The sequence below is a fragment of the Elaeis guineensis genome, chromosome 6 (genome assembly GCF_000442705.2).
Source record: "Elaeis guineensis isolate ETL-2024a chromosome 6, EG11, whole genome shotgun sequence".
NCBI lineage: Eukaryota > Viridiplantae > Streptophyta > Magnoliopsida > Arecales > Arecaceae > Elaeis > Elaeis guineensis.
This window is the reverse complement of record NC_025998.2, coordinates 10,293,692-10,311,802: the sequence shown is the minus strand read 5'-3', so window position 1 is coordinate 10,311,802 and position 18,111 is coordinate 10,293,692. Positions and strand designations below refer to the sequence as shown.

The 18,111-nt window shown below is 36.6% G+C and overlaps 2 protein-coding genes and 1 long non-coding RNA gene across 4 annotated transcripts; 1 reads left to right on the top strand and 2 right to left on the bottom strand.

The window, feature by feature from the left end:
• The first annotated feature begins 436 nt into the window (after positions 1-436).
• Positions 437-713, top strand: LOC140858453 (uncharacterized). The gene is made up of 2 exons (XR_012142019.1): positions 437-560; positions 664-713. It is a non-coding gene; the product is annotated as an uncharacterized lncRNA (long non-coding RNA).
• Positions 714-2,764: 2,051 nt separating this feature from the next.
• Positions 2,765-6,554, bottom strand: LOC105047373 (probable protein ABIL5). The gene is made up of 8 exons (XM_010926287.4): positions 6,178-6,554; positions 5,980-6,062; positions 4,913-5,060; positions 4,411-4,510; positions 4,050-4,086; positions 3,821-3,942; positions 3,289-3,377; positions 2,765-2,993 (listed from the first exon to the last, which is right to left on the bottom strand). Exons 1-8 carry the CDS (start codon positions 6,325-6,327, stop codon positions 2,898-2,900), a joined length of 825 nt encoding a protein of 274 aa, XP_010924589.1. The 5' UTR covers positions 6,328-6,554; the 3' UTR covers positions 2,765-2,897.
• A 3,684-nt stretch (positions 6,555-10,238) lies between these two features.
• On the bottom strand, positions 10,239-17,389 carry LOC105047371 (uncharacterized). 2 transcript variants are annotated; one of them, XM_010926286.4, is made up of 3 exons: positions 16,681-17,389; positions 11,622-11,696; positions 10,239-10,872 (listed from the first exon to the last, which is right to left on the bottom strand). In XM_010926286.4, exons 1-3 carry the CDS (start codon positions 17,057-17,059, stop codon positions 10,457-10,459), a joined length of 870 nt encoding a protein of 289 aa, XP_010924588.1. In that variant the 5' UTR covers positions 17,060-17,389; the 3' UTR covers positions 10,239-10,456. The 2 variants fall into 2 exon arrangements, with proteins under 2 accessions (XP_010924588.1, XP_010924587.1); XM_010926285.4 differs by having other exon boundaries at positions 11,622-11,702; positions 16,681-17,387.
• Positions 17,390-18,111: the final 722 nt, after the last annotated feature.

Genomic DNA, 18,111 nt, shown 5'->3' with positions numbered 1-18,111 from the left:
GTTACCATTCATCAAAAACTTCGTAAAAGAACATAGCAGAATCATTGGATGTTTCATGGGTCTAAGAAGAGGGTAGAAACATGCCGTCTTAGTAGTTTAAATCCCGAAGGCAGAACATAGCTTTTCACATCTCAGTTGTCAGAGTGTGACTCAATGAGGTCCATACTGGAGTTATTCATATGCCTGGTTTATTGTGTTGTTCTGTGTGTCACGCTTCTTACATGACACGTTGTCACTGCTGTTCACCGGAGAGTGGCACCGTGGCAATGTTGTTTTCTTGCTGTCTCTGTAAACTTCTACCAGATTTGAGGACCAGCGCTAGCCTTGAAGGATTGCAACCCAAAATTAGTGGCTTCTTTGTTGGCCAGAATCAGCAAGCAGCACTACTGGAGACTGGATTCCTCTTGCATAGGCGGGTGCTGAAACTGAGTTCAATCGATTGCGGAGTTATTGCAGCCAAAAATTCAAAGTTGGAATCTGGCAGTCTGAATGTATGCGAGTAACTGGTGCTAATTCTGAGTACTCTTCTTGTTGGAGTCTATAGCGCACGAACAACTGCGGTAACCCAAACCAATGCTGACTGCGGTTAGGTGTTTATATTTCTTAGTCCTTTACTTTCTCTAACAATTTTTTGCTTTACACTGTTGTTCCTTACATAAAAAGAAATCAGCAAGGACAATCAAAGCAATGGAAAGAAAAAGAGAAGATGGAGATATGAGAATCTCAATCTTTGTAAAGAAGAAGATTATGACGTACCGCTTACTTCCCTCCATAACTTCAGCAGTCAGAGGGAGTAAACGATCATGCCCATCCCAAAGAAGTTCACCACAAGATTAGCAACCCTCGTTGCATGGTGCAGCCGCCACCTTGGGCGGTATGCCATGGCTCCTGGAATTTGAGCCATTTGGTTGCTACGTATTAGTAAAATACGATATCTTCCGCTAAAGCTTGCTTGGCGAAGATGGTTGATATGGGCTCAAGAGGCCTGACGCTGGCAAAAGGGTACTCTTACTTCATGGAAAGTGAATGTCCATTTTGGGTCTGTTAGCAGGCCGTTCTTATGTGTCCATGGCTTCCAAATTTTGAAAGGTAGAGAGCGAAGGTGGTTCACATAAAGAGGACTCACCCAACAGACAGACGTTACCTGTCTAGACTGGGCCTAACTATCACGTTTGTGGCATTGGATATGAAAATACCAAGAACTTTAATTGAAAGGGTAGTAGGTAATAGAAGAATATATCAAGGGTTACAGCGTGTAATTCCTATTTTACCTTGAGACTGGTGGTTAGAGACTGGTTGAGGATTAGATGATTTTGAAGTTTAATGAATGATATCATTTTTCATTTTGCTTATTACAATTATTCTGGATAAATCTAATGGTGGAATGTGAAACAGCTGGCATCACTAAATTTCAGGAAAAATACCGTGATGAAGATACATTTCCAATTTTGCTAGTCTCGTCGGTGAATGAAATCTGCTGATACTTATCATATATCACAAAAAGTATTACAATGTAAGGTTCTCCATACATAAGCAGCCAAATCCTAACCGCCAAAAGTAGGGCCTAAGCCAATTTTTTGGACATGGTCGGCAACAGGATGGTGGTTTCTGAGTTGAGGCCTAATCGTTAGAGGAGAAGCTAAGGGAACAATGAAAACTATGCCTGCATAAGATTCAGTTTAGATTGCAGGCTGCAATCCGTCTGCATGAAGTCAGAATCACTAGTAATCGCTGGTTAGCCACACAGTGATCGGCTTGTTATATTCCAATTCGAATAGAATAATTCCACATATTCCGCATTCATCTCTATTCCTCTAGGTTTATAAGAAGAAATGATTCTCTAAAATTAATTCTCCCCTTTTTTCCTTAAACCTTAAGTGTTGATGTAGATGATTGCGAAGACTGTTTTGTTTCCTTTAAATATTTCCAAAATCAATTTTAGCTGGTACACATTATCTAGAAATTTGATGAAAAAAAATTATCTTTTGAAATCAATTCTTGAACATAATGAAACTAGCCTAGCAAGTGTCAAGTGTTGTCCAGGAAAAGAGCTGGCATGCTTTCAACAATGAGAACATATAACTGACTTGTTTTCTGGTCAGGCAAATTGAGGCTTTTATTTCTAGAATTGGATTTATCATTCATGCAGGATCTTTTGGCCATTGGCAACTTTACCCGGATTCTTCGACTCATGGTTGAAGTGTAAAGTAAGAGGAAGTTCCAATTGCATTTTTGATTATTATCACTACCTGCTAGTCAACTTATCCACTAAAGCTTCTTGTAACTGGTTAAATATTTCATAACAAACTTATATTTGCCATGACTGTTGAACCACATGTTAGAATAGATCAATGAGACATTTAATTACTTTCAATTGGATAAACGATACGTTGAGTTCGGCTCAGAGTTTCTATCTAACCTAGTGAATATAGGGCATCTAGTTACTTACCAAGACTGGCATCTAACTTGCTTAAGACAGGAATTTAGGGGTAAGAAACATGGAATCATGGGGTCCATTCTCCCTGAGATGTTTTTTTCAGTATTCAACCTACATGATACCCAGCAGAAAATTAACTAGGGCTTGCACCAGTGGTCACGAGTCTCCTCTGCTGAGCATCCAGAGGTTCTGGGTTCCATTTTTTGGATGATGTATCTCCAAAAATCTGAACTAGGATATTTAGTGTGGGCAGGTCTCCTCCCTCCCTCCCTCTCTGAACTCAGCAAAAAGGAAAATAGAATCATTCATGTTGTTAAGTTGAACATGCATCCAAGTTCTACAAAACTTGTGCACCTATACCATGAACATGTTTTATCTATATGTAAAAAGGTAAAAGGAAAACTCCAGCCAACTAGAGTTTTTAAGTTTTTTGATTACAAGATTTTGCTGCCATCCTTTTCTAGGTCTTTCTTTTACTCAACCGAAGAAATGACAACAAGTTAATCCCTTGCATGGACTTCTTCTTCTGGTCCACACCAGGCAGCAGATGAACATCCTACATGAAATTCCATAGTTGTTTAGTATAACAATCCTTTCTTTACATATGTACCTAGTACAGTCTGGTGATGAATGATTTGAGCTTAAGCGAGCTTAAGCCCATGCAAGATGAAGAAAAATTTCTACCAACATACATATGAGAACTGATAGCATGGCAAATGAAATGCTCTGACCATTCAGCAATTGTTGAATTATTTGTACTATTTATCCTGATCATTTGCCATAAGATAGAAAAAAAAAATATTCCTCTAGATAAGGATAGTGAAGTTGTCCAAAGAAAAGTTAGAACTTACATCTGTATAGGAACCAAAGGAAGAATTGCATGGTTTTGAAAGTATAGATGAGCCTTCGAGAACTGGCACAGCTGTGCTGAATGTTATTCCTGGAAGGAAAAAACAGTCAATCTATCATACTTCAAAATTGAAAAAAAATAATCTTGAATCCTCACTCCTCTCCAAAATGGACCACTTGTTGGTGGATATGCATTCCTACAAGAGATATCGAACTAGGAAAAAAAAACACAGTTGCTCTGTGGAAAAAAAGGGTCTCACACTCTCCCTATATTCTACCATGAATTAATTGTACTGGTGTACAGGAAGAAAATAAACAAATAAATGTGAATCCGGTTCATGGTTCAAGGACACTAGGAATGCAGTAAAAATCTATGCAAGAGTTAGACCATGGATCCCAAAATAAATTTTACTATGGCAATATGCAAATATATTCGGGCTACGAACCAATCCTACAAATGACTCGGGCTTTTTGAGGAACTCCAACAAGAAAATTGACGAGTCCACTTTTGTCCAGATTCACTAGTTTGCTTACCTGCACCCACATTGGGAATCTTGACACTATCACCTGCAACAGAGACTGAAGGACAAACGGTCACTGCCAACCGATCTTTCTTCCTAGGTGTTTCGGATGCTATTTTATCAGCAGTCTCATCTCTGTGGATGTATTCGATTAAATCCCTCATGTCTTTTGTAATTAAAGCACTTAGAGAAATGTCAAATGAGCTCTAAAAATACAGGGAGAACTGAGAAGGATAGGAAACCTGGAGATACCAGTCGACTTTTCAGGATGCTGAGCCACTGTTTCAGAGAAAAAAATTAAGATGAACTAACAAGTATAATGAAATTTGAAAAAACAAAGTCAGCAGCATATCATTAAGATGGTAACAGAGTAAACAAAATAAATAAAACATTGTTGTAGTGTCTTTCCTTTTGCTCCTTTACTAAGCAATACACTTTCAGTTGATTAAAAGGTGACGATTCTGTTAAATTGGTCTCATATGAAAGTTTTTAAACTAAAATGGCAAGGATCATCATGCTGAACTTCTAATTCTTAGCAGAGATGACACTGTTCAGAATTTAAGTATAAAAAGGTATAAAGAATGGATAGAAGATATAGTTTACATGGTGACAGATAATGCTGGTGATATCGTGGCAGCTTGGCACTCCATTGCACGGCAGACAGATTGAGACTTACAGCATATTGTTGACACGTGAGAAGCCTCTGTGCAGTGGATAACAATTAGATAATTCATACATATAAAAGAAGAGGTACATGAATTAATTCAAGTCACAACAAGATCAACAGCCTTTGCCAACCTAAGCAAAATAATGACATATGTCATATTGTCTTTTGTATATGTTACAGATGTAGTAATATTATTGCCATGAGATACTGATAAACTAGAATGTGATAATATCTAACTAAATTATCATGATACCATAATGATGTACATGATCATCTCTCATTTTTTGGTTAGCTCATATAACCCGAGTCTTTTTCTGCATGAACCACATATATAAACCAAAATCCACAGAATCTTCCAAGAAGTTCTTTTGCTGATAAAAAAACAGAGAGCAAGAACTGTTACTGAGGTAACCGCACTGAGGGTAACTATTAACTTACCTGTTTTAAGCAATCAATCTTTTGCTCTGTTTGCGCGGCCTCGATGTTGCCATGGAGTCGGTGCTCGAGCTTGGATGAAACATTCCCCAGATGATCGACCATGGCAACAACTGCATCACTAATGTAGTTCTTTGTGCTCTCCAAAACTCTTTCCAAGTTACAAGAGAATATTATGTTAGAGATGTTGTTATTGCATTGCATTAAGAGATCCATAGCTCATAGAATTGACTGTTCTGGATTTGGGTCTCAAAGCGAGAAAGGGCTAAGTACAGAGCAATGCCAAATATTTTAGTCCCCATGCTAGTATTTAACCTAGTTAACAATTCATTTCCCTAATCCAACTCAATTTGGTTGTGTTAAAAAGCCGAGGATGAATCCAGACCATACTGATTAGTGTGTTGATACGACTTCAGGTTTGGCCTGAAAGTTCTTTATGGAGTGACCCAACCCCTAACCCAACCCAAGCTTGTCTCAGGCAAGATTCTGGATCACGGCTTGAAGACTTGGATTAAGCTTTCTCTTCAGCTTCTTGTGAACTCTTGGTGCAATCCTTTAATCCCTTCTTCTGCTAACAGAGGGGTCTTTTTTTAAAGGCATGCAGCAACATCAATCCTTACTGTTTCTTTTTGATCGAAATCAATCTTTACTGTTTCTGTTCTTCACTTTGTACAGTCTTTCACTTCTCTTTTACTGTATATCAGTTTCTTTCAATAAAGTTGGGTGACTGTGCCGTGCTCTTGCACACATAATCTCCCTTTTCTTTTCTTTTTTTTTTTTTTTCAAAAAAAAAAAAAGATAGGACCCACTCTAATTCTTGTTTCACTCATCACCCCACTCATCCATGGAACCCACCAAAATGGATGATTAGTAATTACAACGGAAGAGACACCAACCAGAGACGATCCAAACTCGATGTTCACATCAAAATTTTCTCCACTTCTTCTAAGCAAGAAACATATATATATTACAATCAACATTGATCACTTCTGTCAGAAAAAAAAAAAAAAAAATGGAATTCCTAGAAAGAAAAATCATAGAAAATAGTGTTTAAGAGTAGAAGGTCTTACAATTTTCTATTACCGGCCTTTAAAAATGCATTCTCGCAGTAATCTGCTGCCTGGTGTAGTTGAGAGTGCAAGTCTTTCAGTTCCTGCACTCAGTAACGAGTAAACTTAAATAACACATGGTGAGCTCAGGTCATCCGTCATTGGGAAGAGAGAAAGGAAGGATAAGAGAGAAACGGGGGAGGATGAGAGGTTATCAACCAGTAGAGCCTGTTGGAAGCGGTCAGTCTCAGTTCCCGGTTCTTCTGGGTTTAAAGAAAAGGACACGGTGGCTGCCTCCTGTTTCTCCTTCCCCTTCTCCATCTCCGTCTCGCCTGAGAGATTTTGGACCGCCTCCTCCGGCTGCGTCATAGACTGGAAGAAGAGAAAGCAAGTGATGGTTGGTGGTGGTGGCGACTGCAAGCGTCGATAAGGGGAGAGAATGACGCGGACGCGGAGAACATGACGAAAAATATGCTCTCAGGTCCGTGAACTCTTTACCTCATTCTTATCAAAAGGAATAAAATAAGGAGACCGGTCCTACATTCTACAGGTACCCATCCTACTTTGTCTTTTTTTCAAAAAAAAAATAAAATAAAATCTTTGTAGAGTCCCCCACGTTCAACAATCAACATAGGAGACGCGTTTTGGCAAAACCGTGACGGACGACGTGGACCTTCCTTGGGTGATGGATCCTCACACTTCTTCATGTTCCAGGACGAACGCTATTTCCCAAGTTTTGGCACGCACAGGTAAGTGGGGACCACAAGCGTCCTCAAAGCTGGTCCTCGAATATCTTTTTCCGCTCCAGGCTTGGTGAAATGGAATAACCCGGCCCACATGATCTCGTTGGATCGATACGGTTAGAGATGGCAATCGATTCGAATCAATCATAAATAAATTGAATTAAATATAAAATAAATTAAAAAATATAAAATTTAATTTAATTTATTTATTAAATAAATTAAAATTTTAAATCTAGATCTGATCTATTTAATAAATCTAGATCAGATCTGATCTAGATCTGATCATCTAATCCGATCCACCTAATCTGTTTATTAAACAGTTAACATGTTTAGCCGATCCAATCCAACCCATTTAACCTATTTATCCTTTAACATATTTATTAGATGAATAACCTGTTTAACCGATCCGATCCAACTCGTTTAATCTGTTTATTATTGTATGCTATGATTTCTGTTAAAAAAATAAAAATTAAGATGAATTTAATTTTTTGAAAATAATCAAGGTGAACTAAATGATACGACAAACAGCTACCGCAACCAATTTTACTTGTGTGATTGTAATTTGCCTAACCTTATCTTAAAACTGAATTATACATCAGAATATTCTCTAAAACTTGGATTGAAGACAAAGTAATCAAAGAAATTGTCAATCATGTACAATGAACGGTGATAAAAGTATACTATCTTTTATCAATCATAAATTCTGATAAATTGGCTGCAGTTTTCACTTGAGACTGAAATTTAGCTTATGTAGATCACATGTTTATCTTTGTTCTGTTTCTCATTTCAGTTTTCAAAAAGATGTTGCATCTAAAAAACATCAGCATAGCAAATAATGAAAAAAAAAAATTTATACATATCTAGAAGAGGAAGATGAAGCTCAGATCTGATAATTAATCTATAGCTAAATCAAAATAACTACAATCGGTTGTCTATAAAAGAGACCATCCAAGATTGTTACCGCTTGAAATAGTTAAGTCATCAAATATATATCCAAAAATCATCATAGCCTCTACATACAAACCTTAAAATAATCTCAAAATTACCTAAAATCCAAACAAATATCTAAAATTTCAAACAAAGACCACATAATAACATCCATTGTTCTTAGTCAAACAAAAATCAAAAAGAAATTTCAAACAAAACATAACATAACAAGCTTATATGTCCAAAAAATATAAACAACACAATCCAAAAAGAATGCATCACCATGATTCATCTCATTATGGATTGGGATCAATATGGGTCGAGCCTTGAGTTGATTGGGTTTTATTGATGGAACTAAAGTTCTTGACATCTTTTACAATCTCATCTAATTCGAATTCCAAAATATTTATATTGAAAAATTACAATAGTTAATAATAAACTCATTCAAAAAATATAATAGCAATACAATGATTAAATTATATACCTTTCTTTGCAAATATCCAATCTCGGGTGCAAATCACGGCCTCCATGATATTTGATTTATGTGAACTACGATACTTATCAAGTATCCACCCGTCAATACTAAAAACAGATTCAGAAATAACTGTAGATATTGGAATAGTTAAAATATCACATGCCATGAGAGAAAGATGAGGATATCGAAAATGATTGACTTTTCAAAATTCAAAGATATCTAAATTAGACTTCCTATCAAGTCTTAGTTCATCTAAGTATAACTCCAATTCAAACTTTTGTGTAGTAATAACAAATTCAAAGTTTTCAAATATATCAAAATCCTACATTATTATAAAAATAAAATAAGTTATTTATTAGAACTAGTATCATATACCAGGTAATAAATTTATTTTAATAAACAAAAATTTATGTTACCTTAAAGACATTTGCTTTTCTACATAGCTCAGAAATCCCACAAGAAGTATCACTATCAATGTTTGTATCAGTTGATGTACCAACAGCTGGAGTTTTAGAAAAAGAAACCATATACTGATTGAAGAGAAAAAATATGCAATCACAGATGCGGACGGTCTCGAAACAGCCATATCCATACAACTTTCTATAGCAATACTCTACAAACTGAAATTTATATCGAGGATCCAAAATAACTACCATGGCCAAGATTAAATGATGATCTGATCAATATTTTTCAAACTTTCTATACATTTGTCGTGCCATTCGTTGCATAAAAGCATCTACATTTTTCATCTCTTGTCTTAAACTGAGCTCAATCAAAAACACATATGGAAAGTACAAATTTGCTATAGGATATTTAACTCCAGAAAATATAAGAGTAGCATCATAGAACATACTCAACAACTTATTAAGCTTCACAGTTTTGTCCCACTCTTCTTCAGATGGACAATGCTTGTAATTGAAGTCATTTAATTTCAAATGAAAAAAAGCACGGCGATAAATAAGAGCATCGTCTAACATTAAAAAAATTGAATTCTATCTTGTGGGGATATCCTGCCTTAAACCTTTTTTACTTTCCAAAGGCATTTGTCTAACACATTTTAAAATTTTTTATTTCTGAATTTGTGAACCTCTCATATATTTAACACTTTCACGAACCTTATAAATAGGTTCATCTATCTCCTTTAATCCCTCTTGTACAATTAAATTAAGAATATAAGTACAACATTGAATATGAAAGAACTCACCATCTGAATAAAGTACATCTTTCAAATTAAATTAAATCTTTAACATATCAACAAAAGCATCATCTACCAATGCATTATCTAACTTCATACGAAATAACTATTTTTCAATCCCTTAATCAATTAACAAACCATAGATCACTTCACACAAGAATATGTCATCGTGTGGAGAAGGCATGAAACGAAAGTTAAAAACTTTCCATGAAAAAATCATCTATTTTAAATATTTCTTTTTTTTTTTCCAATAAAAAATCATCAAGGATATGATTTCTCCACCAGCATGGATACAGGAAGCGCGAGTTAAAGAGGAATTCCGTTTTAGCAAAACCTTTCGACCACCCTGCCACATAGAGTTGCAACATGGATCACAGCATCGTATTGTTCGTAGCTCCATGCATCATATATCAAGGATCATCATCTGTGGCATCTCCCAAAACAAATTATATTAACAATTATACCGCAAGCTGAATGATGCCGAAAATGAGATTATTTTACAGTAACAAAATATCAGAACCACCAGCAAGATAATAATTTTTTTTTGAGCCAAACATATATATATATTTAGCCACCCTACTGCAACTATGCACATGTCGTCGTACAAGCTTTGCGCAACTTTTAGTTCGAGTCCCGTAGAACAGTCCGTCATTCAGTGAGATCCCTGGGAATCTGGTCACATGCAACAGGCGGATGAATCTCGTCTAAATCGACATTATTCTAGTAATAAGATAGGTGGACGCATGCAGTGGTTATTGCAGGATGCACGAGTGCATTTCCGCGAATTTGGCACCCTGACTGAATCGGCTACCAACTTGATAGAGAGAAGAGACCTCTTCTTGTTGTAGCTGTTGAAGTAATGAACCTATGCACAGATTTTATTCAATTCCATGGACGGTCTACACTCAATAGCAGCCCCATCTCAACTCATGGAGGCTCAATCTGAAGGGTAGTACGAACCCCAAATTCTTTTGCATGGACGTGTATCTAAATTCACCAGTTGGTATATGACAGCATAAACAGTGGTGGTTTTGCATAATTACATTCTAAACCCACAGAAAATATTTTTTTAAAAAAATATAAAAATAAAAGGGGAAAAAAAAAAAAAAAAAAACAAGCCGGACAAGGATTGATGTACAGAATTTCAAACAACAAACTTCACCCTCTTTGCAGGGTAGAGTCAGTTAGAACGGGTCGAGCCACCTCTAGATTGTAATCAGGCTCATCTTCTTCATCAGAAGAAAGGAGGGAAGATCCCATCCACGCCTTGAAACCTTCATTCACACGCCTCTCCATTTCTGGTGTCACTTCTCTGGTTGGTTCCAACATCTCCAATCCAAGGTTTCGGCCAGCATAGGCGCCCTCATCAAGGATTACTGCCGCTTTTCTTCTCAGAAAGAAGGCAGTGCCACCATACAAGGTTACAAGACCCCAAGACGCAATCTCATAACACCAGAATAGTGGAACGGAGCAACTACTCCCTAGTGTGAGAAGGCTTGACCCAAGAAATAGTGCAAGAAGACCAAAGATCACCGCGAACACCACATTGAGAATCGATAGACAACGTACCCCACCTACAAGATTGTGTCACAATTTAAGAATGGATACATTTTGACTACAGCTAGCAAAGAAATCAATTTCATTGGGGGCAAACATGTTGCAAAATTATTTGCATCACTCCAGAACGAACAGGTATGTGAATCATAATTCAGATGCAACCCTACAGGATTGGACTTCTGACTAACTCTTTTTTATTTTTTTTATTTTTGGTGTGGAGGGGGGGGGGGCCGCAAAACAAAGAAGTAAAATTTCAGCATGAGATGCATTCCAAAGCAGAATTCATTGATAGTTCATTCAGAAATGCAAAAGGCACTCTGTATCTCCCACTTTGTACCCCTGTGAGTGAAAAAAGAGTTGATCAACATGGTTAGAATTGACCAATTTGTCTCCCCTGACATATCAAGCCTGATCTCAGTACAACTGAGTCAGCAAAGGGTTTATATATAATGTGAATGTAGAAACTTGAGTAATGAAGAAATAAGCAAAATTAGCAACATGACTACCTTATCTTTATTGCTAATAGGATAGATTAGAACATAATAAAACCACGATGTTTGAAAGATCAAATGATGAACTCTTTTACAATCCCACCTTGGCACAATAGGAAATGAAACAGCAAAATAATTTTTAAAATCAAAACATAGAACAACACAATGCAAATGTGTACTGCAGACATATTTTAAGCTATATTCATCATTTACCAAACAGGGAAAAAAATTAATATCGACACATCTGGCACTCTATGAGAGCAACATCAGCTTACCTCTTTTTGATGCACAGTAGTTATTTTCCACTACCTTGAGGCATATGTGTCTTCTTGGAGCGGAATATGCAACAGCTATTCCTACGGCATAATTAACAATGAAATCAGAAACTAATTAAGAAATGATTAACATAGAATAACAATTAAATGGCATTTTTTTTCTTGTTTTTCAATTTAAACAACATAAATTAATAAGATAGGGCAATGCCACATAAAACAAATAACAGCCATTATGGAAAGGAACACGTTCAGAAACTCAAAAAGAAAAAAGTCACAGAACCAATTATAACCAGCTTTTTCAATACAAACAGCAAAAGCTAGATGAAAGAGTGGCATGCGAAAAGTGAAATCCAGATATAGCAATTTACTTAGAGCCAGATCTAGATATAATTTTTCCATGTACACAGGCTCCATTATTCTCAGCAATTAATAACGTGGATTATTTTATAGTAAGAACTGTTTGATCGATGATCTTAGCTTGAATTATAACCATGACCATGACCACACCAACAAAGCCTGTCCATTTGGGCCCAGATTCATGAATCCTCATTCACCAAGCATTTCTATTTAGGGCTACCTCTGACTTATTAAAATTTTTTATATCATTTTTCAAAAACCACAATCTCCATTTATGTCATCTTAGGTTCCTTGTCCCTTATAGATGAAGCAACCCTCCATTTTGAAATTGAAGCCCCTTCGAATCTTCATCATACGCGAAGATCATACCATCTTCATGCATTCTCAATCACTTTAATTTAGTTGGAACAACTCCTACCTATATTACTTGGACCCCTCAATCCAAATTACCTACCGCCGACACTCAAAAATGGGTATTGGTATGAAAATTGGGCATGTGCCTGTTAGAAGAACTTCTTAGATATTAGATGGATATGATGTTTGGACACATGTCTGCACTTGATATTCAAGTCCATATAACATAAACTCATATAGCTCCTCAAATATATACAGTCCTTAATCTGACATTTTCTAGTTTTACAACACATCCATTGCAATTTTTTTTGTGCTATGTTGTTGAACTTGTTTTCCCAGACCTTTCTATTGCCCAACATTCTGAAATATAAAATATACCATGCCTCCTTGTTGTTCCATAAATATTCCCCATTATACTGCAAGATAACTTTGATTATGTATACCTTAAAAGCAACTATCCACTTAGTTCGACCAGCTCTAATTCATATGCAAACATGCACACGCATGCACATTAGATTTTGGCGCATGCACTAAGAGAAAAGAGAAATGAATTTGATCTTCTATCTATTTAATGGTTTAGATTGCAGTTCTTGGGATTTGGGATCTCAATATTATGAGATATGTACTTTTGTTCTTAAAATGCAATTATTTGGAATTCAGGATCTTTTTTCTTTTAGATGCGTTTTTTTTTTCTCTTTTTTCGAATTAGTTTCCTTATTGAAATTCAAGAGTCCCAAGTTTTTTAAAAGAGGAAATAGATTCTAGCATCCCAACAAGTCTTTTTTTTTTTCCCCCTCTCATGAGGTGTCAATAATGAGTTTTGGTAAACAACAATAGAACATATCATGCAGCTTCACTCTTCAAACCAAAATGGCCACAATGTTTATATTGCAAAAGACCTAGAGGCTAGCCTCAACGTGTTGGAGTCTAGGTCTTTGCTACTATAGAGCAGTATGCACGCATATGTGTATGTGTTCATTATTTTGTATAATAGACATTAAGCAAGGAAATTGATTGCTGTGTGATTACCAAGAAAACATATTGCTTTTGAAATTTTGTCTATCAACCTTACCTGGAGCCTCATCTTCATTTTTATTTTCGCTAAATGTGCATTTCATATGTCCAGCTTCTTCCAAAAAAAATTCTGCTTTTCTAAAGAAACTATCAAATCATGCTAAAGTTAAATGAAAAGAAAGTATATGGTATTTTAAAGATAATAAAATTTGTTAGACAAGGTAAACACGCAATAGTGAGTAGCAATAATCTAAGTAGCATGCTAAACCCATCTATAACCCCAAAAAACTGCACATTTGGCAATATAAACACAAAAATCCAGTCAAATATCCTTGCTTCTTCAGGATCAAGATCAGAATTTATAATTTGGCGGGGGCAAATATGAATCTATATCTACGTTAAGTTTTCTAAAAAGACATACATAATTATAGTTTAGATTCAAATTGTCCATTGAATTAATACTATGCGTCTATAAATTAGAACAGTTGCAGAGGATTGTAATGGAATATGCTTTGTCATACCAAATCCTAAGGACCAGATGCACCATTATTGCTACAAAACTCACACCACTTGCATGTAATATTTTAGGATGAAGCCTGAAATCAATATCTAAAACAAAAGTTGAAATGTGTAATAGGACTAGGATATGGGTCACACTAATTAGCCAGGATAATCATTTGCAACATAGCTCAAGTATTGGCTCCATTGAAGTTTTTCCTTCTAAGCAACTTGATGTTACATCTTCTATTTCAAGTCAAATATATGATGCAATCTCTTCTATTTCAAATCAAATATCTGATATCATATCTTATAGTCAAATATAAGTACCTAGTATAATTAGGCTAATAATATTTGCTAGTTATTGATTCTTATAAAAGCTTGAAATTACTTAAGATGTGGCCACAAATAGGAATTCTTGGCAAAGCAGGATCCATAAAGCTGATCCCAGAAAGGTGGGATAAAGATTGACGGTTATGGTTATGTTGTGGTTAGTGAATTTTTATGAGCTCTTTTCTTAAAAAGAAAGAAAGGTAGACCAGACCATACCATAGTTGCCCAGTTCAGACTTCTTGGGAATGCACCACCCAAGACCCAAACCCAGATCCTCCATTTGTTAAGTGGAGGGGTGTGATTGCGGTACAAATGGCTTGTTGTGAAGAAGTTCTAAGAAATAAAACAATACAAATACGACTGCATGGACATGAAGCAACATCTAGTTATTTTGTGATTTTTCTAATGAAATTCTCTACTATATATTACACAAAAGTCCAGGAATCCAGCAAAAGTCTTGGCCGCCCGAGCTTCTTGCACAAAGTATTTTATTATTATTTAATCCCATAAGAAAACTTTTATTAGAGTCTACCAATCTGGGTTCCAATAGGCATCGTTCTCCCTCTTTCCCTCATCCATCTTAACTTTCCCCCTTTTTCTTGGTAAAATTAACTCTTTCTCCTTTAATACACCCATCTATCAAGTGCTGCTGTAATTGTAGCCCTCATCAAGGTGTTAGGTTGATGCAGAAAGCACTCATCTTAAAAAAATTGATGACTCATTAAAAGAATAGAATTTGTTGAAGGTGATCTCATCCAACTAAAGCACAAAGGCAGACCATGATCGGGAGAGGTTTTTGAAGGGAATGAGAAGGCCAACAGGTAACAGTCAAACCATTAATAACATACTACTACATCCACATGGGCAGCAAGTAAGAGCTATTTTGTGCAGAAAAGGCTGAATGGCTACTAAGATATTTTACAATTCAAGAATCTCCCTATTTGGTGTCTTTAGAAAAAGATAAACACAAAACTTTCTTAATTGGAGCATAATGGGGGAAAATATGGAAATCAATGGCCATGATATAACCCCCAAACATTCCATACATGATGATCAAATGACACTCCAGCTTCAAATCTTCATACACATTTATTGTCCCCTAAAGGCCCTGTTTGGATAGGTGAGGAGATTGTTCCGAGATAAATTCCACCATCGAGGGTTTTCTTGGAGAGACGTGAAAATAGAAGGAGTTGATTATGATATGCTAGCTAGCCATGTCACCTTACCCCAATTTTTTGCTATAAGATATTTGAACTCATGGGGGATTTTGATTATCCACAAAAAAGCAGGGATTGGGAGATTGATGGAGTGATACAATCCCCTTCCTCCTTTCAGTTTTCTAGAGAGAACTTCTGCCAAACAAATTTTATCAGTAAATTACCTAGTATCAGCAAGTATCCTCTCTAAAAGCCTTCTGTTAGTTCAGAGAAAGATGAGGACTTTTAATATTACCCAAAAATGTTGATTGTGAATAGTGTGATTAAATATTAAACTATTGACTTTCAGTGCTCCTCGCTTGGGCAAGACTCAATTGCTTCTACTAGATTTTTCCCATGATGACACACTGACTAACCCAACACTAACATTAACATCCTCACTCCCAGCTTTCCCTACATCACAAGAATGTGATGGAGCTTCAAACTTCACCAACATCATTAGCAAAATCCCCATTGAGATATCTGACCCATCACCCTGTGTTGTTTCAGGTCTCACTTGTCGCAGAAACCCTCGGCAACTCATTACATTTTTTTATTGAGCAACAATATACAATGTTGTTTGAACATGGGCCGGAGTTAAATTCTGGCCAGTGTTTGAAAGTTCATCAAATCGAATCAATTTCCAAAGATAGGCTACGATATCTATTAAGAGTACTTCAACCAGCAAACATAATGTGTTGATTCTCATAGACTCACATAAAGCAAGTATCAGACATCATCAGAATCTTTATTTGTTTAAATAACTTCCCAATAGACTTTACTAAATTTAATTTACAAGTATCATCACCAATGAAATAAATCTTACGAGCTTCATATAACCCTACTTTGCCTTCGTTAAGTACACTAGGGATCTGTATAAATGCCCACATAACTATTCCTTGGAATAATCAATAAATGGTGGACAGTTGGAACAAATTGTCCATGGGCGACTAATTTAATTCATTCAAGGAAATATTCAGCCTTCTGGCTGCACTGATTTCTCCTCCCCCATTGTTTCCTCTCTCTTAATTTGCGGTTGTTGGGATAATTTATACTGGGACAGTATATTTGGGCATCCAAATGGACATTAAATACAAACTGCTAATCAAAACTACATGTGTGTTCTTTCAAATATTGCAAATAAATTTTTACCAATCATAAACCGGCTCCACCATGTTTGCACCATGTAAACTAGCTTCTCTAATATCCCAACAAAATTCTCGCAATCAATGTTCGAGAAATTTCATCGAGTGGACAAGAAATGGAACAAGAAAAAGAGGAAAGGGAACCCCAAGAAGCTGGCTCACCGGCCAAGAGGTAGACGACCGACGCCAAGAAGACGATCGCCGATGGGATGAAGACAACCAGCCAGTAATAGTCCGCTGCCTCCTCGTCCGTCAAATAAAACGCGCCGTGGTACCCGTACAGATCAGGCTCCTGGCTGGTGTTCATCGGCAGCGCCTGGATCCTGGGGTCCCGGCAGAACGGCCGCCGGGCGGCCTCTCCAGGGAAGACGATGCTCATGCTCACGGAGACGGCGACGACGACTGCAAGGCCGAATGCCGCCGCGAGGGCCACGGCCAGGGGTCTCTGGAGGCGGCCCCAGGCCTTCTCCTCCTCCCGGAGGCTCTCGTACTCATGCTTCGGCATGAATGCCTGCCGAAGCGCGTCGCCAATGATCGCCATGGGAGGAGAAAGCGAAACCGACCTCGATCTGCGGATTAGGGTCTCTAGGTTCAGGCCGCAAGAACCCCAATCGAGGTTTCTGCGGGCCGATTCATCGGGAGCTACTAGCTAGAAACGTTTTCCGAGCCCAAACGGAACCCTGAATTGAGGATTTTAGCGCGGGGCGGAGAGAGAGAGAGAGGGCTAGGTTTTCGGTCGGCGGCAGCTGTTGATTCTTGTTTGGCCGTCTGGTTTCACCTGCCAGCACCTAACCAACGTCGTTTCCCGCGACGCAAGAAGCGGAAGGGAAGCATATCCTCGAGCCTTTTGAACCCTAGGGGACCGAATCCAGCCGACTTTGGTTCATAATAAAAATATATATTTTAGATTTTTTTTTTTAGTCCTTGATTTAGAAATACATTGCTTGTTAAATCTCCAGGCTGATATGTTGGAGAAAATTATTTACAGACCCCTGATTGGATTTTAACTTTTAGGTTCTTAAGTTAAAAGATCGACGTGAAGTCGAAAACCTTGGAGAAGTTTGAGAAATGGGAACCAGGGGACATGCCTTACGATTAGATGTTTTGCATTATATAGTGAAATGAACGATAGATTTTAGAATAAAATATTTATAAGTCAACATTGAAGCATGGGTTACTCATTAATTCCTACTTTACCGGCATTTATATAGGTTGGACGAGCTTTCCATTGATCCTGGAATAGAAATGTTTAAAACTGCACCATTGTTTTGTTATCCAAAAGATGAACTCTCCGATGCTTAGATAAGACTGGAATAAGTCGGATATCAATATATTCATATTTATATTTATTTTTTTGATAAATATAAATATATATATATATATATATATATATATATGAATATAGATATTATTTGAATATAAAATTTGTATCCATATTTATTTTAAGCATATATAGATACGATTTGAATATTGAAAGTATAGATATACAATTCGAATACTGAAAGTATGGATATAATTATGAATATAACTTAAATAATTAAAAACTTTATGATTACATAATTAAAGATATTACTAAATAAATAATAAATCAAA

Excerpts from the sequence above, each read along its gene's own strand:
- LOC105047373 (XM_010926287.4), bottom strand. The coding sequence starts at position 6,327 with ATGACGCAGCCGGAGGAGGCGGTCCAAAATCTCTCAGGCGAGACGGAG. Across the intron at positions 5,061-5,979 it reads AAGGCCGGTAATAGAAAATT|AGTTTTGGAGAGCACAAAGA; the intron begins GTAAGACCTTCT and ends TAACTTGGAAAG. Across the intron at positions 3,378-3,820 it reads GATTCCCAATGTGGGTGCAG|GAATAACATTCAGCACAGCT; the intron begins GTAAGCAAACTA and ends TTTTCCTTCCAG.
- LOC105047371 (XM_010926285.4), bottom strand. The coding sequence starts at position 17,059 with ATGGCGATCATTGGCGACGCGCTTCGGCAGGCATTCATGCCGAAGCAT. Across the intron at positions 11,703-16,680 it reads GGTCGTCTACCTCTTGGCCG|GAATAGCTGTTGCATATTCC; the intron begins GTGAGCCAGCTT and ends ATTATGCCGTAG. Across the intron at positions 10,873-11,621 it reads CTACTGTGCATCAAAAAGAG|GTGGGGTACGTTGTCTATCG; the intron begins GTAAGCTGATGT and ends ACAATCTTGTAG.